This window comes from Leiobunum rupestre, chromosome 2, assembly GCF_980474605.1.
Source record: "Leiobunum rupestre chromosome 2, qqLeiRupe1.1.hap1, whole genome shotgun sequence".
Lineage (NCBI taxonomy): Eukaryota > Metazoa > Arthropoda > Arachnida > Opiliones > Sclerosomatidae > Leiobunum > Leiobunum rupestre.
The window spans coordinates 11,719,357-11,746,562 of record NC_143385.1 but is presented as its reverse complement, the minus strand read 5'-3'; the positions used below and the strand labels follow the sequence as shown (position 1 = coordinate 11,746,562).

The 27,206-nt window shown below is 34.0% G+C and overlaps 2 protein-coding genes across 2 annotated transcripts in view; one reads left to right on the top strand and one right to left on the bottom strand.

The window, feature by feature from the left end:
* Positions 1 to 828: 828 nt before the first annotated feature.
* On the top strand, positions 829 to 3,391 carry kud (oligosaccharyltransferase subunit 5 kud). Its single transcript, XM_090164630.1, has 3 exons — positions 829 to 960; positions 2,567 to 2,679; positions 3,239 to 3,391. Exons 1-3 carry the CDS (start codon positions 943 to 945, stop codon positions 3,363 to 3,365), a joined length of 258 nt encoding a protein of 85 aa, XP_090020756.1. The 5' UTR covers positions 829 to 942; the 3' UTR covers positions 3,366 to 3,391.
* Positions 3,392 to 7,834: 4,443 nt separating this feature from the next.
* The window catches only part of LOC149956128 (uncharacterized), a 34,399-nt gene continuing 15,027 nt past the window's right edge, over positions 7,835 to 27,206 (bottom strand). The window contains exons 10-22 of the mRNA XM_090165392.1: positions 24,371 to 24,631; positions 23,476 to 23,953; positions 22,535 to 22,808; positions 22,264 to 22,473; positions 21,413 to 21,825; positions 20,165 to 20,272; positions 16,218 to 19,723; positions 15,301 to 15,514; positions 14,700 to 14,960; positions 13,424 to 13,526; positions 11,731 to 11,804; positions 11,271 to 11,385; positions 7,835 to 10,723 (exon numbers count right to left, since the gene is read on the bottom strand). Of these exons, the coding sequence (XP_090021518.1) occupies positions 10,651 to 10,723; positions 11,271 to 11,385; positions 11,731 to 11,804; positions 13,424 to 13,526; positions 14,700 to 14,960; positions 15,301 to 15,514; positions 16,218 to 19,723; positions 20,165 to 20,272; positions 21,413 to 21,825; positions 22,264 to 22,473; positions 22,535 to 22,808; positions 23,476 to 23,953; positions 24,371 to 24,631 (6,090 nt within the window). The 3' untranslated portion in view covers positions 7,835 to 10,650. The remainder of the gene's footprint in view (positions 10,724 to 11,270; positions 11,386 to 11,730; positions 11,805 to 13,423; positions 13,527 to 14,699; positions 14,961 to 15,300; positions 15,515 to 16,217; positions 19,724 to 20,164; positions 20,273 to 21,412; positions 21,826 to 22,263; positions 22,474 to 22,534; positions 22,809 to 23,475; positions 23,954 to 24,370; positions 24,632 to 27,206) is intronic.

The following is a 27,206-nucleotide window of genomic DNA, read 5'->3' as shown; positions in this document are numbered from 1 at the left end:
TAACTTGTAGACTCAACGCAGAAGGAGTGGTTCCGAGTTTCCACCCAGTGCCACAAGTTGGGATCGAACCCGGCTCCTTTTGCTGCTAGGCGAAAGTGCTAACCACTCAGCCACCCCACCTCATGACTGCTAGTTCTTGCTGGCATGTTTATTGTTAGGCTTAGCCTATTCGCCGGGGGTCTATTTTACTTCATTTGTCTATGATGCAGACTTGTCTATTCAATTATAGTTTATTTTACACTGGGGATAAACTTATTTAAGTATTTTTCCCGGGGGATAAACTATTTTGAGTTTCATTTTCTTACGGATAAATAATTATCTTAATTTTTTAAGCTGCTAAACCCTTTGGGATAAAAGCTGATTACGTTGAGAGGAGGTGGTAAAACAAGTTCATCTACAATATTATGCTACGAAGAACGAGTGTGACGGGTATAAAAGGAAAAGTGTATGAGATTTAGTTTCGGATTAAGTAAACTAGGCTTAACCTAGAGTTGCCAGACGTGCGATAATTTTCCTATACTTCGATAATATTCGATGTACTATAAAATAAGCCAGCCTGAGCGTTCCATAATAAAGTTAAATGTACGAAAATTTTACAATTTAACAGAAAACCGATTAATATTGTTATTTTTGATATTATTTTGAAGATTTTTTCAATACATCTAACTTGATTTAAACTTTTTTACAGTTTTTGATTTCTCATAAATAGTTTCGACCAATTTTAAAGCCAATTTTTCGACAAAATTAAAATTTACCGCTATTTTTCAAGCGTACGATAATTGTTTTTGAAATCGATAGTTTTCTGACTATGGTAATTGGTAGGCTTGTACGACCATTTACGACGACACTCACGCTGCTATTAAATAGTTAACTCAATTTTGCTGCCGGCCAGTACTGTGTAACTGATTTTAAACCAGTGTTTTTCCAATTAGCAAATTAAAAATGGGCATGGATGGATTTGTAAGTTACGAATGAAAATAAAACCCTCTAAAGTATTGTAAATTTGATCTATTAATTGTTTAATCTAAATCTTCAAAGTAGCAAACCCGTAGTGTCTGGTACACGTCATTATACATTATACGCCATGAATGTAAAGCTAGGTTTGCGAAGATGCTTGAAATATGAAAAAGCAGAGCTTTTAGGACTTGTGAATTGTAAAATTATTGAAATACTTTGAAATGGCAACCGTCATAATAATTTTTTTTAATTGACATGACCTTTTAATTTAAACTTTCAAGTGTTAAAATCGAGTCATGTGGGTTTATTTATATTTCTTTGCATTTAGTTTTCTTTCTAATCAGCAGATGCATTTTCTCTTGAGCCCTATAGTATTTAAATCAATTTTATTTTATGCTCTTGTAACCCAATCTTATTAGTTAACATGTCCCATGTGACATCAATCTCCAAGCGCCTTACTAAACCTACCTTAACGCAACAAATTTGACATCAAAGATTTGCTATAGATTTAAGTTTCAATTAGTGAAATTACGCAAAAAAGTAGAGAAGTCCATTATACAAAGGGGCCAAAAAAGCTAAACCCTAACAAATTTAAAATAATAAATCTTACGAAATACTCGAACCGATAGAGTAATATCGACGTGACGTTTGTCGACGTCACCCATGCTTTTTCCTATAGATAAAAAACTGCCCCTAAAATGGCGGCCATAGCCCAAAGCTAAAGAGCGATACTACTCTATAGGCCTTCGAGGTTAAAATTAAAACTCGAAACTTAAACCAAATAGATCTTAAGAGTCAAAAACAAATTAAAATGGAATTAAAATAGCCAGAATTTCTACCGGTAGACAGCTGGAAATTCTGGAAGACTTATTGGTCCGAGTATTCAGTTAGATTCATCATTATTTTAAATTTGTTAGGGTTTAGCTTTTTTGCCCCCTGTTTCACGTAATTTAACTGCATTTTAGTCAAAAAGTGGTTTTTATTAACTTTAATTTAGTTTATTCAACATATTTATGAAATTTGGAAACAATTCCTTCTTCCTTTTAATATTATCTGTAATGCTTCATGTACTTGCCTATTTCACCTATTTTATTTCTCAGTATAGAAAGTACTGTCAACGCTATTGTGTTTCCTTCACTTGTAAAAATAAATCTTTGAAAGATCTAGAATGTAACTTAAGGGGCAATTAATTGCACTTGCGACTTGTTAGAAATTTAGCCACTCATGAAATAGCAATGGCCTCATTCCTTTCAATATTTTAACAGTAAATCTATTGAACAAAATCGAAGTAAATTTTGGCGTAAGAATTTATTATAAAGATCATATCATAATTTATATTACTGGAGAGTAATAAATGATAAAAATGAAATTTTCATTAGAAACTGTGATAAAATTTGAATTCATCTGCTGCTAAGAAAATTAACATAGGACAAAAATAAAATATTAGATTAAAATTTAGTTTAATTGACATTGATATTGGCATTACCCTGTTTGTTAGAATATTTTGTTCTCTGGTGAAATAAAAATTCCCTTCTTATATTTTGTTTAAACTTTTCTTTGATTAGAATTTAGATGGTATAAATACTTTTAAAATAATTTTCATCCGCAGTTGGCAGTTGAGCAGATGAGCAGGTATGTCAGTCCAGTGAATCCAGCTGTATATCCACATCTCACATTAGTTCTTCTTGGAATTGGAATATTCTTTATGGCCTGGTTTTTTGTGTATCCTTTTCAGAGTATAGTTCATATTTATTGCTAAGTTAGCATAACAATCTCTCACAATATTTAGCAACATAATTTCCCTAAATTAAACAAGACATTAGGCCCAGCTACTAGGGTGTCATGTTTTAAGACCCTGGCTGGGATCATAAGGTTTAGGGAATTTTAACCATTAGCATTCTTTACATACGAGTTAATTTAGCTCACCAGGGTTTATGAAGAGTTTTGTGGGAAACCCCAATCAGAGAAATCAACTTTTAAAATTAACCTAAATTCATTGTGTCCAAATATCCTTTGGGTCTAAATGCCTGGTGCTTTAATGTTGCCATCATCAAATTTCCATGGTCTAAATTTCATGTACCACCACTCCCCACCACTATTTGTTCATCATAAACATTTTTGAAGGTACATGTTTCAAGACAATCACATACCAGCAATCTATGGTATTTAAATGAATGCCACAATTATACAATTTTCTATCTACTAAATCCAGTATTATGATATATTATACTACTAATAATTATATTTTTTGTTCAAATTATCCTTAGCATCTTGCATACAGATATGAAGTAACGTCAACAAAATTTACCAGAGATTTATTCAAAGAACTTCTGATATCCTTGGTGTCAGCATTTTTCCTTGGATTTGGAGTTTTATTCTTATTACTATGGGTTGGAATATATGTATAAAATAAAGGATTGTTTACTGTAATTAATGTAGGCTCTTTTTTGTGTGTTCAAGAAAGTATTTAATACTTTAGGGTTACTTTGTTGGGAGTGTTTTTATCATTGCACCTAATCCCTTCATGGTCAAAAAGTAAGCTCCTTTCCCTGAAAAAAATTCATTGGCTCAGTATTTCTAGGCCAGTCAATATAGCATACAACCTAGAACAAATTACAATAGTTTTAAAAATTGGTGATCTAATAGATTTTAGAGCACTCTTTCACGTGGTGAATTGCCCCGCGTTGTTCGACGTACGCTAGAAAATGGTGGCTCAAAATCATAAAATGAATTATAACGTTTTTCCTATTAACGATACAAACTCGGGACTGGCTTCAATCGATGTATAAGGGCAATTTACATTTAATACACTTCCCCGAGTTTTGAAAAACATTTAACTATTAGGGTCACTTAGAGTTCACACCCCCAGTAGAAAAAAAATTAAAAAATGTAAAAAAAAGCTATAATTTACCTTTATTTTGTTATTTAAGATATTATTTGTTAACTGTGGTTGATAATGACTATTAGTTACGTTTAAGCAATGTTTTATACTTATAATATATTTAAAATTGAGATTTACAATATTTAGTAGGAATAATACTGTAGTCCCGGATATTTCAATAAGACTAAGTCAGAATCGATTTAACACAAGACATCCGTGTTTTCATTGGTGCAAGATAAACCTTTGCATCTTTTGCCCAAGGAAGAACACACCAAACCAGTTTTTCTACATTCGCATTTGTTATCAGATATTTCTTTGCATTTACAAGCTATCATGTTGAGGACTTCAACTGGGGCAGGCTGTTGTGTCGTGACGACTGGCTTCAGTTCATTTCGTACCAATTTCCATCCTCAGTATGTAGGATCCAAATGATTCCCAAGTCAATTTTTGTACCTGAATTACACTCTACTATTCCAACACTGATTAGCCGCAGCGTTTGTGTGTGGAAGAAGAGCTAACTCGAAATTTGACGTAATTGGATTACGCGCGGTAGCTTTAATGTAACTTTGGTATCTTTCGGAGTTAAGAGTGCTAGTACCTTCAGCTCCATACAGTGCTAGTAAAAACGTTTCTCCCGCCGCTTCTACTTTATTGTGATTAGCATCGTAAATTAAACACTTTTTTTACCTTTGCGGTACAATGCAGAAGTTGTGTCACAACCGGTGACTGCGTGAAGGAAAAGCAAAACATTTCTTGTAGGTCCCATGATTTTTTTGGATGTCAATAATGTCATATATTTTGTCTAAACGTTTCCATGTCCTTGTTTGTGGAAATAGATACGGCCACAATGGTTATTGGGGTTCCAAAGTGCTACCAATAACACAAACAGATCTGTGTCTTCTCCAACCACAGCAACGATATTTTCTTTGTCGTCCATAGCTTAGTTAATTGAGGCTGAGACTATTAAAGTGTCAGCGTCACCGGAGGCCTGTTTGACAGTAAATCCAGAAGATTGCAGTCTTTTAGCTAAATTGGTGATAAGAGACGCCTTGTTTTTTGAATTACGAAGAAATGTCTCTTGAGATGTCGAAATTATGTTAGTTCGATTACATTTTGGTAAATTTTGGCAGCTGAACAAACTCCAAAGTTCAAACGCTTATACTGGTATAGCCCTTTGTGAGTCGAAAATGTAGTAATGCCTCGGCTATCAGGATGAAGCTAGAGTTGGTGATAGCCATTTTTAAGATCAATTTTGGGAAAATATTTAACGCCGTATAGTTTGATAAAGATATTTTCGAATGTCGGCGTGACGTGTCTTTCTCGAGCAATTGCTTTATTCGAACAGCGCATGTCGCTGCATAATCGAAATGCACCCGGTTAGTCAGCTTTAGGGTGAGGGACAAGAACCGGTGGAGATACCCAAGGTGTTGGTCCAGTAGCTGTTTCAATGACATCTTGATCCACGAGAAACTGTTACTCCTCTTCGAGCGGTTTCCGCTTGTGTAAAGGTATACGTCGATGACGCTGAGCCACTGGCTTAACCGCTGGATTGATGTGCAATTTAACTTGAAAATTTTTCATTTTACCAATACCAATGAAAAGGTCTTTGTATTCCTCAAAGATAAAATAATCAGCGCTAATTGTGTTAATCGTTTGCAAAAGGTGAAGATCTGAGCTAGTTGTATAGCTTAATACTGGTAAAGGTTTCAGTGTCTGTAATTCATGATATAAACATCTGCTTTAAGACGTGTCGTATTAAACTGAAGGGTAGCTTCGAACTTGCCATCTAATATCAAGGGCACATCAGAACCATAAGTGAAAACTCTTAGATGTGTTCTTAAGGTTCGGCAGTGGGTCTTTTTTCAGAAAACCTCTTTGGGTATGACAAAAACGCAGTTGAGTCTGAACAGTCTGGAATCTACTTTCCTACTATTCGTAAAATAACTATGTCACGGGGAGCAGTTCACATATGCTAAACGGTTGTCAATATTCACACCTCCATCCTCTTGATGAACAGAAGTTGGTAGTGTCTCCTGTTCCAGGGCCGGCGTGATGCGGGTGCAAAGGGTGCGGTCGCACCCGGCCCCGCGCTAGCTAGAGTTTAAGGGGCCCCGCAAATTTCCTTTTAAATCAGAAAATAAATGATTTTGACAACCATTTTTTTTCATATTCAAATAAATTGTGGGATCATTTCACCTATTTTATTATGCATCTAAAATTTCTAAGAAACCATTAAACGAAGCGGGTGACTATTTTTGTAATAAACCGGTCCCGCAGCGTAGTGGGCCAGCGGGGCCCCCGCTAATTTCTCGGTATTTCACACTTTCAAGCATTTAACGGGAAATTCCTGGAAAATCCAGTTAAAGATAAGGTAACAAAAATGTCCATTTCCAATATCCAATATATGGGAACTTGGGAAGAAAGTATATGAGTGGCGAAGAAAAGAAAAACTGAAAAGAAAGCATTAAGAAATTGCCGATACAGAGACGGATGCGCCTTCAAAATTTTTCGAAAAAACACTTATAAGCAACGAAAACTGTAGGGTTTACGAAGAATTAAGAGAGAACTTCGTTCAGTCATCGCGTGTCGGAGAAGATAAAATTGTGTGCGCGATTGAATCATCGTTTGAACGCGTAACTTTGTCACCAATCAATAATAATAATAATAATCAGCTAGGCTAATACCCAGGCACCACTTTAGGCCTAAGTTATCAAGCGACATTTAAAGCCGTTAATCCAGGTGGCCGGGTTACAATGCGTAGGAGGGTGGTGGCCAGGTTAGAGCTGTTAGATTTCAAATTCCGGCCTTTTTAAAAGCCCTAAGCGAGATTTCAGAAAGAGCTCCAGATGTGAAAATTAGGAGAGAGGCTCAGGGTTTATTTCAAGAACTTACGTCTTTTGATTTCACCGTTACTTTGATTATTTGGTACGAAATGTTGACCAAAGTTAATATAGTCCGCAAAACCAAAAAGTGGCAATGGACGTAGTGACTTAACATTTTAGCAGAAACTAATTTTTTTTCAAAATTATCGTTGAATTGGATTTCCAACAATTTTTAGGGAAGTTAGGACACGAAAAAAAGAAAATGTTTAGTTATGAAGGTCCCGATGAAACAGTTTACAATAGTGAGGTTCAATTTAAAACGAATTATTTTTTAAAAATAGTTGATAAAGCGTTATCCGCCATGGAAAGTAGATTAAACTGTACAGAGAGCACAAAGATGTATTTGGCTTCTTATATGGTGGGGGTACAAAAACAAAATTGAATCTACGTTAATTGACGATGTAGACGGAGAAGAATTATTTGAAGTTTCAGTTGTTTAAAGATGTTATTCCTGTAACAGTCTTGACAGCTATTGATACTTTAAATTATATAACTAAAAATAACATGGTTGATTTGTACCCTAATATTGTAATAGCTTTGAAAATTTTGTTGACCACTCCAGTTTCAGTAGCCTCAGCAGAAAGATCTTTTTCAAAATTGAAATTAATTAAAAACTATCTTAGAACAACTATAAGCCAAGAGAGACTGTCATCACTAGCCTTATTGTCAATCGAAAATAAAGTGGCGAAATCATTAGAGTTTGATGGCGTAATAAAAGATTTTTCTGCCAAAAGATCTAGATGTCAATTTTAAAGGGTAAAGGTAACAAGTTACTGTTACAACTGTAAATGAACTATGAAAAATAAAATTAATGTCTTCCAATGTTAGAAACTTAAAATAGTGCAATATTTGATCAATAAAACGACGGGGGTAAAACGGGGGTGTGTAAACAGTGTAAAAGGGATGGTAAAGCTATAGGGGTTTTGAAATCCGAAAGTCGAGAGCCCCGCAAGTAAATTTCGAACCCGGCCCCGCAAAACACCAAGCCAGCCCTGTCCTGTTCCAATTGAGTCACCCTTGAATAAATCAAAATCTTCAGTGAATCACCATTAGCTAGTACCATCATCGTTTCCCATAAACATTAAGGCAGTGAGGAAACTAAGGAAATGGAACAAATTTTCTAATATACAGTTTATTATCCCAATTGCAATACAGATGACCAGCTTCATGGTAAAAAACAATACCTCACTAAGAGCCGTTAATCCCTCATGGAAAAATAAGGCCAATTTTCAGAATTGTATTTTACAATCTCTTGATCAGTTATGAATTTTAAAAAGAATGTTAATTTTTTTCCTGTACATATCACACTGTTAAGTAAAGAAGACTTTTTAGAAACAATTTTAAGGCATAATTTATTTTGAAAATAGACAAAAATTAAACTGCCATTGTTTTAAAGTATTAAATTATATGGTTTTCTGAAATTATTGATTTAAGATTCCAGTAGTTGTAGGTTTAGTGATATTGTAGGTCTCATGGTTTAAAGGGAGTATAAAGTTTATCTTTCAAAATTGGGGATAAGTAGCTAGATTACTCGCTCACTTTCACATTCTTCAAGATTTTCAGATAGGTATTTTAACAACTATAGGAATCTTCCCTAAATTCGTACAGTGAGTGGTTTTATCAGAAACTTTTGGTGACTCATTAACTAATTTAAGAATGCCCATGAAAATGATGCACTCTTTTCAATTTTTGTAATGGGAAGGAAAATATGGTCACAATATTACTCATCCAAAGTCTATGGCAACGCTGATAGTGTCTGAAACACGAAACTGGTAGACCACCACAAAATACCCACTTTATACTCAAAGATATTTTTAAAGCACAAGATTACTTACCAGTACCACATTTTATATTTATATAAACTTCAGTTAGTGGAATAAAACTTCTTTTTGAGCATATTAAAATTTAAAACATTTCCAGAGATTTGGCCAATATTCAATTTTCAGTTCGCAGCGAAAAACTGCACCCCCAAGAGTTAAACAAATGTATATAGTTCATCCCTCGTATATTACATAGGGAATTGAAGTGAAGGTTAAAATTTAGTACAGTGTATACTTTAAGACTTGCAGCAATAACATTGATGGGCCACTGTCTGCGGCTCATGACGTTATTGTAGTTTGTAAACATTCGGCAAACCCCCTGGACTTGAATTTTGAACTCTGCAAAGCTCTCAAACACTCCTCTTGAGTTTGGAACAAGGTTCCACACGTGCCCCTTGCAACCAGTTGCTGACATGCTAATAAGTAATTTGAGTTTTAGATCTGTTAAAGGTATTTACTACTTTCATTTAGGGTAAGCATTATGTCATTAGTTATAATGGTAGTTCATAAAACTATGAAATTTGGATCCTTTCTACACAGCAAGCATATATGTTTACTTGAATTTAATAGATGATTAGTTGATGAGATAATGAGGCATTATAATTTAGGGAAAAAATTCTTGAAAGCACTGATATTAAGCTATTAAAAAACACCTAAGCCTTTTGAAATATGAAATTGAAGGGAGAAATTAGCCATTGGTAAGAGCAAAGCAATATCAGCACACATTTTAAATTTGTCAATCACTAAGGGGCAGCTGACATAAGTCAAACACATTTACCACAGCTTTGAAATTTTATAACTTGATCTATTCAGTAACTGAGTAAAATCTCTGGAAAATGTTTTAATTATTATGGGAAAACATTGCACATTTACCAAAAAATTAAGAGGCACCAAATTGAACTTTTCTTTCAAAATCATCTGTACTAGTGACACGTTATATTTTCACAGTTAACTTTCAAAGTAAACGAGGTTGCCTCTAGACATTTTCATACCAACAGTACATCTCAATTTAAAATTGTACTATTAATTTTTAATTCAGTATGGAAAACAAATTATCACCATGGGAATATAAATTGAAGAAAAATCACTTTATCCTAAACCCAGAGTTTCAGCAGGATTAGTGTTAAGCCTAAAACAATTAATTATCCTAAATAAAAGATTTATATAATTTAATAATGCAATAGATGTTTCATAAAATATTAAAGGTCACATGGTTGTGTTATTTCAACGTCACTAGCTTTAAATTTAAGTATTAAGCTAGAGTCACGAGGAATATAGTATTTTGTGAAAGAATATTCTAATAAAGCTGTATCATGACATGTGTAGAACAGTTTTAAATCTATTAAATTAAATCTTATGGAAACATTTACTGCATTTTAATAATCAATAAAATTGTAATGTGGTATCAATTCTCTGGGAATCACTAAAATTTACAAAAAAAAATGGCTCTTGATAATTCAAAAATGAATGAAATAAAATATTAGCATATAAAATGTATTAAGTTAAAATGCCTAGCATAAATTACCTATTAATAAGCTGTAAAGAAACAATGGCTTAAATGGCATCTTAATAATTAAGCTACATTCTATTTTAAGATTTTTAACTGTCTGGCTAAAGACAGTAAAATAAAAAACCAAAACACGTATAAAAGTAGCTGTTGTTTTAAACAACATTTGTCACAAATTTATATGGAAAAGCTAGCCTACCGAAAATGTTATTCCAATCTGAAAACGTTTCGGTGGGGAGGGGGGACTGAACTTTATGTTTCAAATGAGCATTGCAAAAAAGCTGCCTTATGTATATAAAAACTTTCTCAGGCAAGCTATTTAAATGCCCAGTATACAAAATATCCATCTAGGTAACTTTTAAAATGTTAAGAGCTAAAATAACAATTTGTTAAAACTTATTACAGCAAAGCCCTCTAAAATTATGACTAGGACAGTAACCTTTTAATTTACATTAATAATTAAAGCATTTTAGGGTTTAAAATTAAAACGTTCAAGCTTTAAAATTATGAATAAACTACCCGTGACTTTATAATTAACAATTCTTATTTCTTTTCCTAACTTAACACTTTGTTCAATACTCCCAACAATACAATAACAGCACTTCAACTTCTAACACTTGGTGACAGCCCTTGAGCAGCCATTTCGCTTTCTAAATTTTTATCTTCTACTTCCTCCCTATGAAGGATAAAAATAAAAAGTGAAAGGTTAAGTTACATTTGGAATTTTTTTGCATTGCAAAGATCTTATTATGTCCTACAAAACCTGCAATTAAGAGCAAGTTTTTTATTTAGATTTAAATATTCACCATTTTCAATATTAAATTTTTTCCACAAAGTTATCCCATTAAAATTTTAAGTTTTAATAGTATTTTTTTAATTTCTACAATAGCGTGAAAACTTATTTTAATAATTAACTGAAAGACGAATATTTCAATAATCCCTGCCTTCGTGAATGCTAGTATAACCAAGGGTGAAAATGAGGTTAATTTTACCAAAGAATATACATAATTATGATTATTGTCTTTGCATTATTTAGTAAAATATTAAAAACAAAACGTTTTCCAGAGTTTCTGTTTACATTAGAGTAGTTATCAGATAATTTTCACATTTTTGGTCCCACTGTTCGATTTTATCGTAACTGAATTTTTACTTCACGAACTGAAAACACTGCATCAATAAATTTGGGTAAAGTTGAACAATTTTACAGTAATATATTTACTTACCCAATTCTTAGTTGATCCAAAGATAAAACCAACTCATCTCGTTTCTCAACAATTCTTAGCATTTCACTTAATATATCTCTCTCTTTTTCTATGTCAGCTTTCGATTTGAGGTTATCTGAAGAAATAATGTAAGAAAATTCAGTTTCACTCATTACCAAAAACTTCATCAACACTGAAAATTTAAAGAAATAGCAAAATCAGCTCAACTCAATCTCCCACAGATGTTGAATGCTGATTTGAGTTTCTTTTGCTTAAAAGCTTAGTTTTTTGCCTACTAATTAGGGTAGCTTACTTACAAGCAGAATTTTACTAAATAGGTTTTATATTCACAAAATATATTCATAATTAAAACTTTTTACTAACTGTATTAATACATGCCTTCTGGGAGATTTGAGTCAAAGATATCATGGTTTGAGCTTTATGTTCACGTCATCTTCAATTTATTTCTTATAAAACTTACCATCAATAGCCATTCTTTCCCTCATTTCTTGTTGCAGATGGCTATGTCGTTCTTCAAGCTCCAAGTCTTTCATTCTGAAAGAAAAAGATATTCAACAATTTAATTCAAAAGTATAATAATAGTAATAATAATAATAACACCATCTTTATTGAGAGTATCATTTTTAGCTGCAGCTATTTTTCTCATGGCCCTCAGTCTAAATTTAAATTACATACAATACAATAAATATAAATAAATTTGAATAAATCAAACTTCTAATTGGTTTCATTTTTATCATATACAAAACGCTTAGCTTAGCCTTAAACATGTTTAAATCATTTGAGATATATATATCACTTGGCAAATTGTTCCATAGGTGAGCGCCTCGATCGAGATTTGTTTCTTTGAAGTGTAAGGGACTCGATAGAGGGCGCCCGTTGGAGAGAGTAAATCCCCTGGTGGCTAAATTGTAGTCACACCCATATATAAAGAGAGCCCCTGTAAGAGAGAGAGAGAGCTAGATGTCCCGTCGGAGGTAGAGTGAAAGGATTGCTTTAAAGAAAAACCCGTGAGTTGGAAATAAATACCTTTATTAACCTAAACTGAAGCGTCCCTCCTTAATATTGATAAAAATAATAGTGTAATATCTCTATCGTAAAGAGTGTTCATTACAGAAGTAATCGAATTCTGAATAATAAAGCAGTTTGTAGTTGCCCCTCTAGTATTATAAGAATGAATTTCAGACGGTTGTTGAAATAGTTCCGAGATATATAATGGAAGAAGTCGTTTTTAAGATTTGAGTACCAGCAAAGCTAAATGGATTTTTCTTTGAGACTCCAATGAAAGCCAAGAGAGTTTTATGTGGACCACGTCTGTTGAGGTTCTACTATTTACACTTAATAGTGGTTTTGAAGTATTGAGAGTTGTTTTAAAAGTGAATTTGTTGCAGTTGAGTACAGAACAGCCCTGTAATCAAATATCGGAGCTATACCATAGATTTTAAATAGGCATCGGTACATACGACCGAACATGGCGCAATATAAAGACACAGGACTTGATTTTACTTAAGATGTTTTCAATATGTGGTTTCCAAGTCAATTTTTCATCAATATTGAAACCAAGATATTTTTAGTTTTTATCTGGGCCAAATAGTAGTATAAAAAGAGTTATACATAAGACCATGAAGGAGCTGACTACCCTGTACAGCATTTCGTGATGAACAACCACTGGCCAAAATTATTATCATCTAAAAGTTCATGTGTTTGCTCAAAGCATAAATTTTGTGCCTCGACCCTGCACCTTACCTGACAGAGTTGAGGTTGGCCAACCTCTGAGATTTTAGACTAGCAGGGGAGTTCAAATTATTAATCAATATTTTTATCAGAAAACCATGTAGATTGTTATTAAATTTAATATATATCTAAGAACTGTAGTCCACAAAATTAATACAGTAGAGCTCAACAAAAAGTGTAGAGAAAAGTGCATGGTTTTATAAAAGAATTTCATAAATTTACCTCGTTAATTATATGCCCCTCCGTCACTGAACCAAAATAATAACCAAAGCTACTGGGAAGATACAATAGTAAAATTCCATATTGTCCAAAATATTAAAATGTTCTGTGACATAAGTGTTGGTGAAAATTATATTTTAGGTTCCAAATATAAACGATGGTAGAATTTAAATTTGTAATGAGGCCAAGATTCAGATACACACCTAATAGATAGTTCTTGTTCCTCCCTCTCTAATTTATTTCTGTTTCTGACTAAACTGAACCACTCTTGCATCAGATCAAAGTCTTCTTTATTTTCAGATGGACCTAAATCAAAAAGTATACATTATAGCACATACTCTATTAAGAAATTTCACTGATGATCAACTGTAATATCATGTAAATATTGTTAATGGTTAGCTCTTTAATAATTTAAAGCTAGAGTTAAATAATTTTATTAAATAAGAATAATAAGCTAGGCTAATACCCAACCATCTTTTAATGCCCTTCTTCCATGTAGTTGGGTTATATTGTGTAGTAGCTACTAGGGTGGTAGAAAGCTCTTCATGATACCAGAGCCCACACTTACCATTTATTGAGGTTAATAAATGTAAATGTTAAAAATACCTAATGTAACAAACCCAAATGTCAGCTTTCACATTATTTATTATTTAATTCATCACATTTTCAGCAGAAGGCCTACCAGCTGAAGAATGGCGTTTATCCAAAACAATTTTAGTTTTTTCCCCCTCCAAAGTTTATCTTTTCTTACTTTTTCGCACAGTTTTATGAAGATATAGTAAGAAGTATTAGCGTCATCATTTTCAAAATGCACATGGAAATGCTACAACCATAACGTCAAAGTTATAAATTTTCATTAAATTTTCTTCAGATTAGTTTGTTAAAAGACTTTGGTTGTGCCCATTATGGAGATGAAAGCTGCCAACGCTCATTGTTAGTAATCATAACAAAGGTTTATTAACAATATTTTTTAATTAATAAAATATTTTAAAACTTTACTAAGTAAAGTTTGGCACTAAGGCTTTGGCCATGAATATAGTCAAATTTCAAAAATGTTGCCTGACAAAACTGATCAGAAGCAACGCGTAACAAATGTCATAAGAAATTTAAGGAAGACTACCCAATGAAATTTGATGCTCAAGGTAGAAATAAATATTTCGTGGTATTCTGGGTTACAATGTAAAGTCACCTTAATGAGTGCTGTTTAAATACACATCCTAAAAATTTCAAATTTATAAATTTAATTGGTGAATAAGTTTATATAATATGAGTGAAAAGAACGCAAGTAAGTTTTAATTGTCAGAGCTTTGAATAATTAACTACTAGAAGTTCTATTAATGAACTTTCTAAACAGCCTAGTAAGTATATACATTTCTAATTAATGAGTATAACTTCAGTAAACTGATTTATACTTTTTAAACAATTTCTTACAAAAAAAGCAGTTATAAACAAACCAAATGTACTTAGTATTTCACTTACCGCTTTCCCTTCGTAATGTCTTTTCTAAAGTTACACCTTTACTTTCCAGGTCTTTCCGAGATACTTCAATTTCTTGCAACCGTCTATGAATTTCTTGAGCAGTTCTGAATCGTTTCAACTCTTGTTGATGATGAAGACGTTGTGCCATTTTAAGAACTCTTTTGTCTTTCTCAAATTTTTCTTTCTTAGCATCCAATGTTAATGCAAAGGATAAACCAATGGCACGACTCGAATCATCCTCAGTGTCAGTGTAACTATCAACTAAGTTTATAAAGATATGATATCAATCATTTATATAAAATAAGAACGATATGCACCATGTTATGCCTGCCAATACGCTTTAACAAAATTAACTACATAATCACGCTAGGGATAACTTGTTTTAACTCTTTACTGCTTCATATTTTTTCATATAATGAGTAACCAGTGCTCATTAATAAATGACTCTACTAAGGTAAAATTCAGAAGTTTTTCTTATCCTAAGACTTAAAAATATGACAAATATATCTGAAATATTTATGCCAATATTTAAAAAAGCTATAATTGACCTTGGTAATTATTTGCAGTCCTCTCTCAAAATTAAATAATGGAAGATGCATACCAGAAGCTTTTGGTGCAAGTCCATTTTCAATATGAGTACTACTGGTAATGGGCGTTATCGGTGTTAAAGGAGTAACAGGAGTCAAAGAAGCGGTTTGTGAGCTTGATGGCGCTGGGCTTGGTGTAAACAAAGGTTTAATTTCTGGAGGTTCAGAGGCACTTTTTGGTTTGATTTCACCAAGACTAGGAGATGGTGTTGTCTTTGAAGTATTAACCTGAAAAAAATTAATTTCAGAATGTTTTAAATTAATTATCTTAATTTGTTAATATTCTCAAAAATTTTACATAAAAAAATGATAAATTACTAATAAAAGACCGAAATTAATATTAATATGTTGGATGAATAAATCTTAACACAGTAAATTATGTTTATAACTGTGCAACAGTGTTTTCTTTGTTTCATCTAACGTATGTATATGCACAAGCCTTCTTTAGTAAATACTAATATGCAAATATTTGTTTTAAGTAGTTAAATAAACAGAGAATATGTGGCTGCAACTATAGCTTCTGTTTTCATGATTCCCTGAAGATAATATCTGCTTACATGGAAAGAGAGCCGGCAATGGTACCAGAGTGCCTTCCATCCCTTACCAAGAGAAATGGGAGAAGATCACACAAGGAAAGGCAGAGGGGTGTCGTTTTCTTCCAGAATCAAGAGGCATATAGGGTGCTGGCCACATATTATATGTTAACTTGAATACATTCTTGATAATATGTATAAGTTTATAACAATTAGAGTTTATATCCCTCTACCAAAACACTTAGCAATGTTATGAAGTCATCATAAGCTTAGTAATTTTGGTTAAAAAAATCTTTATCACTCCAAATATTCATTAAATTTTTTTGAAGCCAATTAAGGTGTAAGTATCAAAATAGAAGAAAAAATTTGACATAGTAAAAACTGGCTGCATAACTTACATCAATTTCATCTTCAGGAATTAAAATATTTTTATTTTGCTTTTCTCTAGAATTCCTTTCTTTCCCTTTAGAAAATTTGAGCAAAGGAAAAGCTCTTTCTTTGGCTTTACTTCTGGAAGCATCAGGGGGAAGAGAAGAAGAACGATTTTTTGCACCTTTCTTATCCTTGGGATTACCATTTCGACCAAAGGTCAAAAGTGAAAACAATGATTTTTTTCCACTAGCTTTTTTTTCCTCAGGTTCAGGGGGAGTTTCTGACTCAGGCTTTTTATCCAATCGAAATTTAATTTTACCCTTACTTTTTACAAAAGAAGGTCCTGGGGCATCAATTGCATCAGGACTACTTTCTGTAGATGATGACGGTGGAATTTTTGGCTTTGATAAAATGGGAATACTTTTCCTCATAAAAGAATTCTTAATCCCAGTCCCTTCAATGGCAACTTCAATATCATCTGGAGAAAGAGATATATCTACATAGTTTTTAGCATCAACTGTGTCTAGTGACATACTCTGTGTACTTAGATTAACTTCATTTCCCAATTGAAGATTGGCAAGAAATACACCACTTTCAGTTCCACTTGCAACAGTTGTATTTAAATTTTTTGAGTCATCTTCGAAGGTCAATTTCCTTGCAATAACATCATTATATTCCATTTGATCATCAAACATATCTTCAGTATCATCATCTAGGAAATCCTCAGAACTTAACTCATCATAATTTCCTAGACTTAAGGATGAAGCTTGATATCTTTTACGGTAATTACAAGGACTTAACCCTAATTCCTCATCACTTTTCATTCTTGCCCTTTCCCTTGCTTCTTGTCTTGCCTTTTCTTGATCAACTGTTCTCTGAAGCCTAAGAGCAGTCTCTTCTTCTTGAGTGAGAGGTTCATCTTTTTCTAATTTACTAATAGCTGAATTATAGTTTATATTAACAATAGTATCAGGTGGTGTTTCATATATAGTTTGATTTTTTGATGCTTTTTCACAAGGAGTGACAAAAACATCTTCCGTTGAGCCAAAAGCAGACTCAGAAGCCAAACTTTTAATTTCATCATCTGCAAAAGGAACTTTTCGAATTTTGTCTTGAATGGTATTATTCGATTTTGAACTATTTTGAACAACTGTGTCAGATTTATTAACCCTGTCAGAAGTTTTAATTGTTCTCAAACACTTAGTTTTGCCTAGCAACATATCTGGGCTAACGCTTTTAGTTTCTCTCTTAACTATCACATCATTTCTATCTTCGTCTTCATCTCTTCGACCCATTAAAATATTATCGGTGCTCCTAGAACCGATGGCTGATATTAAACTTAAGTTCTTGCTATCACCCTTGGGTTCCACACCAAGGCTTCTCCCACTATCTTTTAATATGCCACAACTCCCACCAAAGTTTTGTTGTTTGCTAAGTGATGGAAAAGCCTGCTTTTGTAAATTAATATCTATGGACTTAAGATATATTGTATCACCAACTAAACTCCTTGGCCTAACTTTATCAGCAAAACTTCCTTTATAACCCTGAAATCGAGAATCACTAGTAGAAGATGTACTTGATGGGGAATCAAAATTTATCTTTTGGGGTGAGAAAGAAACTCTCTTTAACATATCAGAATGAGGTAATATACACTCGGTTTTTGATTTTAAAGGAGTACTCTTAGATATGCCTGTTGATGTTGAAACTGATTTGCTTTTTTGGAGTGAGAAGGGCTTTCTATCAGAGACAGGAGATGAGAAAATTGATTTTTTGGGTTCTCTCTCTTCTTTAGTTGTGTCATTATAGAGCGCAGAGTACGGTAGTTCTATTTTTTCAACTTTCTTCTTCCTTAAGGTTATAAATGCAGGGTTAAAATTATATTTAGCTGCTAGTTGTTTCAGTTCAGTGTCTTCTAAATCATGTTCACTTAAATTTAAACATGGTAAATCATTTGTAGGAAGTTTAACATTCTCAATGTCCGGACTAATTAAGGGCACTATATGGTCATTAAATTTATCTGGGGAACTAATAGTGTTTTCCGTTGTAGTTGGAGAGCTCTCAGGAGAACTACTTATAAGTGGTAAAGGTGGAATAGGAAGATTTAATTCCACTACATTTGGCACAGACCTATCTGTTTTATCACATGGATTTGGTACACTCGATAACTCAGTTTTTTCAGGCACCATTGGTGATGGAATATTTTTGTCAACCACATGTTCAGTTTGGCTCACATTTGGTTCTACATCTTTTAAACAAATAACATCAGATGTCATCACATCCTTAGATAATGCTTTTAAGCTGTCTTGACTCTTCTCTTGCATTGAAGAATAATAATCCCCACACTGAGATTCAAGCTGAGTTACAGTAGAATCTCCCCTTGCTTTGGAAGAATCGAGTTTAGCTGATGACAGAGATTGATCTGGCGACGGAAGCTGTTTCTGTAGTTCCTCAATTTTACGTCTGAACTCATTTAACTTTGAAGCTAGCTCTTTAGGAGTAGCACTAGTCTTTTGTGGAGAGTTAAATACTGGAGAACTTGGACTCTGACTACCAGATCCAGCGATAAAACGAAACTTATCTAGGCTCAGTCTCGACGCTTGCGGTATAGCTGCTGAGTTTGGTGGTGTTGATGGCGTTGGATAGATTATATCTTTGTTGAATGTGAAGGGTGATTCGGTTACTAATGGAGAAGTAACCGATGTGTTGCTAATATCAGATCTTAAAGAAGAGTTGCTAGTTGCAGAATTTGCCAAATAACTAGGCAAACAGTCGGTAACATTTTGTTTCACGTTTTGTTGGTCATTTAAAACCATTTTGTCCTCTACTCCTATTTTTTTATCTATTGTTAATTTAGGCAGAGATTTAATTTTTGAAGTTTTGAAAACGTCAATCTTGGTATTATCAACAGTAACAGGATTGACTTTGAAATCGTTAGATTTGCTTATCATCAGAGGATACGCTACTTCACTTGTCATATTATCCTCAAAATTCTTGGCTATATGAATTTCACCAATCAGTTTTGAATTAGATTTATCAGACATGCCTAGCTCATTTTCCAAATGACTAATTGACTGCTTAGCTGAAGAAACTACATCATCAACAACTGACCATGCAGCAGCTCTAGCAGACTCAAGTTCATTGTCATTTTCCTTGATCATAGTATGTTCACCACTATTTTGAATAATATTACAATCTTGTTCTTTTTTAAGTTCCTTAGATACAGATGAACCAAGGACATCGATACTTTTTCCTAATTCAAATTCTCTATTTTCCAAATCTTTATAACTCTGTTTACTTTCTATTTCATTCAACATTTCACCAGCATCAACTATCTGAGAATCAGATTTAGCAGCCATTTCTTCTGCCCAATCTTGTTCTGTAACTGGTTGAGGAGGAGATTCATCAATTATTATTGTTGGAATAGAATGTGGAATTTGTTGAAGCTCTTGTTCAGATTCTGTGGATTCATCTAAAGTTTCATCAGATTGACCAGCTAGCTCTTCACACTCTTCGCTTTCACTCACAGTGAATTCTGTGTAATAAAACTATATATTAGAAATTAAGATATTCTAAGTTCAGGGCTATTTCAATAAATGACGAAGCACAATTTTTTTTAACAGGTTTAAGGCACCTGTGATATTACAAGTTTCATTTAACTAGTTTTGCTAAAAATAAATAATTTTGATTTATGATTAAAACCAATCTGGCTGGTTCTTGACAATCGGTCAACTAGATACACTGCTCAATGGTCCAATCATGAAAAATTAAAATGATCCTGTTAAAAAAATATTTGGTCCACGCCTTAATTGAATAATTTAAAAAAAATTCAATGAAATCTAAGTACAGAACATACACTATAGGTTCATTAATTGCAGTACAACCTGTACTCTAGGAAAATACATTCAGCAATAGCTTCAGAACAGGGAAATGGTTGAATCTCATTTTAAGTTAGCTTTAAGCCATATTTACTTACCCTCACTGTCTGATGTAATTTCTTTTGGTTTTAAAATAGGAACTTCCATAACCACATCTGCTTTTCCTTGTAACTCAGCTAAATCTTTTGGCACATCAGTAACTATAACTGAAAAATAAATTTATAAAAAGTTAGCCCAAGGCTATAGAATACATAAGGTTATGTATTTGTACCCCGCCGTTCCGCTGGGCACTACGGCGGCACACAAGACAAAGAGTCATGCCGGACAAAAATGCACTTTGCGAAACAAACGTTCGGCCAGTGAGACAGTCATATAGACAGGCTCACATATGGCAAACAAACGTCCTCATCATGGCCCAACAAAAGGCGACAACATGGGCTGCCCTAATTCCCACCCTGAGGACTAGAGTGACTTCCTCTTCCACCACAACTATCCTCCCCAGTAGGATATTGAATGCCGAGTATGGAACACCCCCGAGGTCCCAGTGACCCAGCGCCCCGAGCACGTGACACCCCAAGGACTCCAGTGACCCAGTAAACCGGGTGTGGACCGCCCCCAAGAGCCCTGCGACTCCGAACGCCGGGTGTGGAGCCCCTCAAGAGCTCCAGTGACCCCATCAAACCACTGGATAGGAACAGTGTACCTGTGAAAATCAGCCGCAGGTTATTAGCCATACGTTGCCCGGCTCTCACCACGAGGAGGCTTTGCAATCAGGATTTAAGAGTACATAAGTATATGTATTTGTACCCCGCTGCTCCGCCTTAAGCACTACAGCGGCCACCAAAACAACCAGCCCCGGACAAAAGTGCGCTTTGCGAAACAACGTTCGGCCAGTGAGACAGCCATTTTGACCGCCTCACATATAGCAAACAAATGCCCTCATCACGGCCCAACAAAAGGCGACACCATGGGCTGCCCGAGACCCACCCTCGCACAGCTGAGGACTAGAGTGGCTTCCTCTTCCACTGCAAACTACCCTCCTTAGTAGGTCACAGAATGACGAGTGTGGAACACCCATGAGGTTCCAGTGACCCAGCGCCCCGATCACATGACCTTGAGAGCCGGGTATGGAGCCCCCCACAGGCTCCAGTGACCCCATCACACCACTAGATAGGGACAGTGGGAAACCACTAGATAGGGAGTACAGACAAAATTTATCAAAAAATGTTTACATTTATCGCGCATGGGAAAACAATGTAACATTTGAATTATAAAATTGCTATTATGAAAGGCCAAATTTCTTTTGTTCTTAAATTTGTAGAAATTAATGGTAACAAAATAAATACCTTCAGGTATAACAATATTATCTGATTCCACATAGTTGTATTCTTCATCTGATAAAACATCATCACTGGTATCATCTCCACCTGTTTCTGTTTCATCTTCTTCATCATCATATTCATCCTCTAAATCCTCAGAATCTTCTTCTGAAGCAGCTGGAGTTGAAGATCCCAAACTTTGACCATCATCATCTAATACCAAAAATTCTTTGCGTGCATCTGCTGTTCCGTCTTCAGTTCTCTCAAATTTGACATGGCTGGCTTTCCCTAAATTTTTTTCTGATTTTAAACTGTGCTCTTTTTTTGTACCCTGATATTGTCGTTGTTGCCAAGTCTCAGCTAGTTTTCTTGTTCCATCAGCTGTAAATGACAAAAGTTCTTCGACATATGCCGCCTCGCCATCAGACTCCGAATCAGTACTGAAATTAATTAAATGTCCTTACAAAATGGAAAGGATTATAGAGAAATAAAAACTAGTGTTATAAAAAAAATTTAAAAATAATATTTATTAAGGGTGGTGCTACCATTAACCCAACTAAAGTGCTAACTTGATAAGGGTGGCAGAACAGATTTTTGTCTTTAGTTTAAGGGAGTATGAAATTCCATGTTTAAGATGGAACAACGAAATTCGCATTCCTCCCACTAGGTTTGTTGGGATGTTTAACATTTTAGTTTCTTTAAAATTCGTAGCACGTGTTAGCAGAAAATTTTTTATTAGTTCATATTCCCTTTAAATAAATGATTAATCTACTATTATAAAATTACTATATCAGTATAAAAATTGGTGTTGAGATATTATGCGGAGGGGAGCAAATAGCTTGCTTTAAGTAGGATGCAAAATAAGAAATCAATGAAACCTTAGATCTGAGAATGAGTCATCACTGGTGTCTATTTCATGAGATATACCCAGATTCTTTTGGGTTAATTCTTCTTCTTCCAATTCACTAAATAACAATTCTTCTTCAGAGAAAGCAACATTGCTATTTTCAAACTCAACTCTTTCAGGTGTCCTATTTTCGAAAAAGAGATTTTCAATTGCTAATGAAGAATTAAGGACATTTGCATCCCTGAAAAGAAAAGTAAGTATTACTCCAAATCAGCAGAAATTATTGTTATTTACACCCTTACCATTGATCACTACCCCCAACGGTGACAGGCGTTTTGGGTGTTTGGCAAGTGATATCTGGCTCTTTCTTTATTGTAGACTGTAATACATCTGACTCAGGAATGGAAGGACTAGCTGGTGTAGCAGGAAGTGGTTTTTTAGGTAAAGTTACTCCTTCAAGGGGACCAGTTAGAAATTCGTGTTTTCTTTTCATCATTTCGGTAAAACGCTTATCTTTTAATTGTATTTCTTGAGCCGATTGCTTCATTCGAAAGTGAGGTGGGCAGTAAAATTTTGCTGTAATTAAAGTTAAGTATATTAATATTTAAATAAGTAAAGATATCAACATTTGTCCATTCATGTTTAAGTGTTCAAACAACTACATTAAACATATTTGAATTTCCCAATAGAGCACAACTCAATCTAATCATTTACTTAGCTACACTTTTTTCTAAGTAATTAAATGTGTTTTGAGTAAAAACAAGCATTTATTCATAAAGAAATATGCCAACTAACAGTAAGGAACCTAAAAGAGAATACCAATTTGTGTAATGGGCTGCCAAACATTTTTTAATGCTAATACATAATTTCTAGTAGAAAGTTTATGGTGATATAATAAAGTGAAAATATATAATTCCAAAGAAAATTTTGGGAATAGAATTTGTGAATTGAACAAAAATTTCAAACAAAGATGAAAATGATGCTGCGAAAGAAATGTGTACAATCAATTATACCTGACGGGTTATAAAAATTATAAGTTATATAAATTCCTCCCAATTCACATAATCCAAGCTTAAAAAAGTCCCAAGTGAAAAAAAGAATCTATCTGCACAGAATGGGATTTTTTAATATTATAGCATGATTACAGTGTAATGATCTCTATCATTACCCTTTTCATAGCATATTGGAACCCATAAAACGTTACAATTATTTGCCAGAAAAATACTATTAGAAATAAGCTTACCAATCTGCCCCTTTGTGCTTTGAGAAACTCTGTCACACGAATAGTTGCCAAGGCGAAGATTTGCACTGCAATAATCACACCGGAAGCAACTTCTATGAAAAAACAATCCTTCTGCACTTAATCTCTCCATTAAGTAGACTCTCTTATGACAGAAACAGCAAGATTCACTTCCACCTTTGGCAACACTTGCTGGTTGCTCATAGTAAGTATCACTCTCAAGTAGAACTGGAGGAGGCGGTGATGGCACTTTCTCCGTTGGAGGAAGATTTGGATCAAGTTTAGTTGCCATGTACTGGGTCATAGCTGCTACTCTATTATAGCCTTTTTTCCCTGCTTCTAATGTTCCTTCCTTCAGTCTCTGGTCTAGCTTTTTAAGGTTCGAATCAAATTGTATAAATTTAGCCGCTTCTTCATCAGTAAGAGCACCTTCAGCTTGAAGTTTTGATGCCATATTATTCAACCTACTGTCAAATATTTCCTAAACAAAGTAAAGGATATTAATTGAAATTTTACACATGACATGCGAATTTCAAAATAAAAATATTGCCAATTTAGTAATGGTACAGGCTTCAACAGTATAAAAACTAACCACATTTGCTTGAATAATTATCAATAAGGAGAAAATAGCAGACTATTTTTGAATTTGAATGTTTTCACTCTGAAACGTTCAGCTGTTGTAAACTTTATTTTTATTTTTCACATTCAATTTAAATCTCCAATGGCAGGTAACAACATAGCCTATACTTAACCAGCATAAATACGAAAGGCCTACACTTTACCAGCATAAATATGAAAGCCGATACTTAACCAGCATAAATATGAAAGCCTATACTTAACCAGCATAAATATGAAAGCCTATACTTAACCAGCATAAATATGAAATTTATGAAGTTACCTTTAAGACCTTTGGCCTTGGTTCACTAACATCTTTAGCTGGTGGTGGCAACTGTTGTTGTTTTAACTTTTCTTCTAGAAGTTTGATATTCCACTCATCCTTTTTAAACCTGCTTGGTTTTGGTGATGGAGTTTTCTTTAAATCGGTTACTTTGCCACGATTTTTTAGCTTCTCTTCAAGCATCTTGATATTCCAGTCATCTGGACTGATTTTACCGATGAGTTGAGGTCTTGGTACTTGTACCTTCACTTGCTCTTGATGCTAGAAATATTTTATAATGAAAATATGAAAACGTTTAACCAAGTGGTTATTGTTAAGCAAATTTAAAATCAATTTGACAGTTAAAGAGAACCTGGAATGTAGTGATGCAGTTTATAAATACCATAAATCAAAGACATAAATCTAGTTCTAACAAATACAGGAAAATCTGGGAGATCTGATTAACAGAGGAGGAAAAGGCTTCAGGCACAGACCCAAAGATGGGTGATTCGAACATAGATTTCAGCATAAGTGATATTTGATTCCTAGTTTGTGTCAAATAAATCAATGCTACATTTATTTTTACCAAATTTAATAATTAACAACTTTAACGAAAAATTTGAAACTGATATGTTAATAATAATCAAATGTCTCATTCTTATATTAACTTATTTGGACAATAAGACCAATATATTTAATTCTTGCTAAAACCTCTAAGCCCTATAAGGCTCCCGGTCCAGATGGGATTATTCCCATTCTTTGCAGGAGGGCATTGATATTCTCTGCCCCATGCTGTGTAGAATCTAAAGGGCTGTTGCCCTTGGGTATTTACGAACCTCATTGAAGCTTTCTAGGGTGACCTTTATTCTGAAGCCTGGAAAATCTAGTTACCTCGAGGTAAAGGAATTATTCAGACCTTTTTCCTTAAGGCTTTGGAAAAATTGGCGGACAGCTTTGTTAGGGGGTGGTTATTTCTCAATATCCCTATCAAAACCGCAAATCTACTGAGACTGCACTCCATGACATAAGTAATTGCATAGAGAGGGCTAGTAATTTTAAGAAAATTGCTTTAGTTGTTTTCCTTGATATTGAGAGCGCTTAAAATAAAATAAATTTTCTAATGCACTCATAATGAAAGGCTGCTAAGCGCTTTGGTATTAATGTCGACACTGTCTTGTGAAGAAAGTTATGCTGACGAATAGTGTGCTTGGTGAACCCCTTATGGTAACCACCAGCCGTAGTTCACAGGAGCCATGAGAACAGCCCCTTATGTTTCTCTAGAAATCCTCTGGAACATTCCTCGGTTGAAGTTCACTACAGCGGCCTCATTGATTTTTATATTAATTTTGGTTGCGCCTGATAGACCTTGTCACGTAGATGACAAGGGTATTTTTTATTTTGGCCGCAAATGATTATTAAATTGTTTAACTTAATTTTTTAATTTTAAAAATTTCTCATTTTCATTGAATTTTATATTAATTTTGGTTGCGCCTGATAGACCTTGTCACGTAGATGCCGAGGGTACTTTTTATTTTGGCCGCAAATGATTATTTAATTTTTTAATGTAATTTTAAATTTCTAATTTTTGGGCATTTTCACGTGTTTCGTTGTACTTATTTCCGTTGTGTGTTCGCCGAAACCACAGTTTCGGTGTCCTAATGAATTCCACGTGATATTCCCTTTTTTTACAAAATCAATTACAGTTTTTGTTAATTTTCTCGGTGTTTTGTACTTTTGGGCCACAGTGATATTCCCGTACTTTATCAAATCTATTACAGTTTTTGTTTATTTTCTAGGTGTTTGCTATTTTTGGGCCACTTTTTTTCTGGTTGAGATTAAAAGTATATACTTGATGCGTGAGGCTTGGTACTGTCCTCTAGGTCGCATTATAGATGGCTCATCGCTTTTTTTAGTATGGGGTTGGGGAGGCGCTGCGCGCCCCCAGCGCTTGAGCGAAGTGAGTGCGCGGCGCCGTCAGGCGCCAATACGGGGAATCTTAAAGTGCGTCAGGCGCCAATACGGGGAGTTTAGTATTAAAAAAACGTTACTAAACTCCTAAAATGACGCCTTTTTCAAAAGTTAAGTTGATTAAGAAATTATCATTTGCGGCCGCAAAAAAATTGGATAAGTAATCTACGCGTCAAGTGCTACATTCTCCGCCACAAAAAAATACAAAAACACGGTAATTCCCTAAAATTACTAAATTATTAAAATTAAGTTAATTAATTTAATTATCATTTGCGGCCCAAAAAAATAGTTTCGTAATCTACGCGTCAAGTGCTACATTCTCCACCAAAAAAAAACGAAATTACATGAATCCGCTATAGTGCAATTTTGCCGGGAATTTATTCAATGGGCAACCGTTTTGCCATGGCAACGAAAAATGTTTTTGACAACAACAAATTTAAATTTTCCCATTGAAATTAACATGGGCTTCTGAACGATTCCTATTTCAACCAATTTCAAAATTTAAAAAAATGCCTAAAATAGAAAAAATAGATAAAAATTGACAAAAAAAACATCAAAACTGATCAACTTTTGATCAATTTGAGGTCAAAATCCCATGTTATTTTCAATGGGAAAATTTAATAATTTGTGTTGTCAAAAACATTTTTGGTTGCCATGGCAAAACGGTTGCCCATTGAATAAATTCCCTTTTGGATTTTTCAAGTTACATGAAGGTCTACCAATCCCCCGAGTTTGAACAAAATCGGTGGGTTACACTTCGGGATGTCTCCTTGTTAGTGAAAGCGATTTGTACATTTTCCTGTATATTAAATGTTTCAACACTGTTTTAATTTTTGTTACTATTTCAGTTGATACAATGCCACTAGGTACAATTCCAAATGGCCTCCGT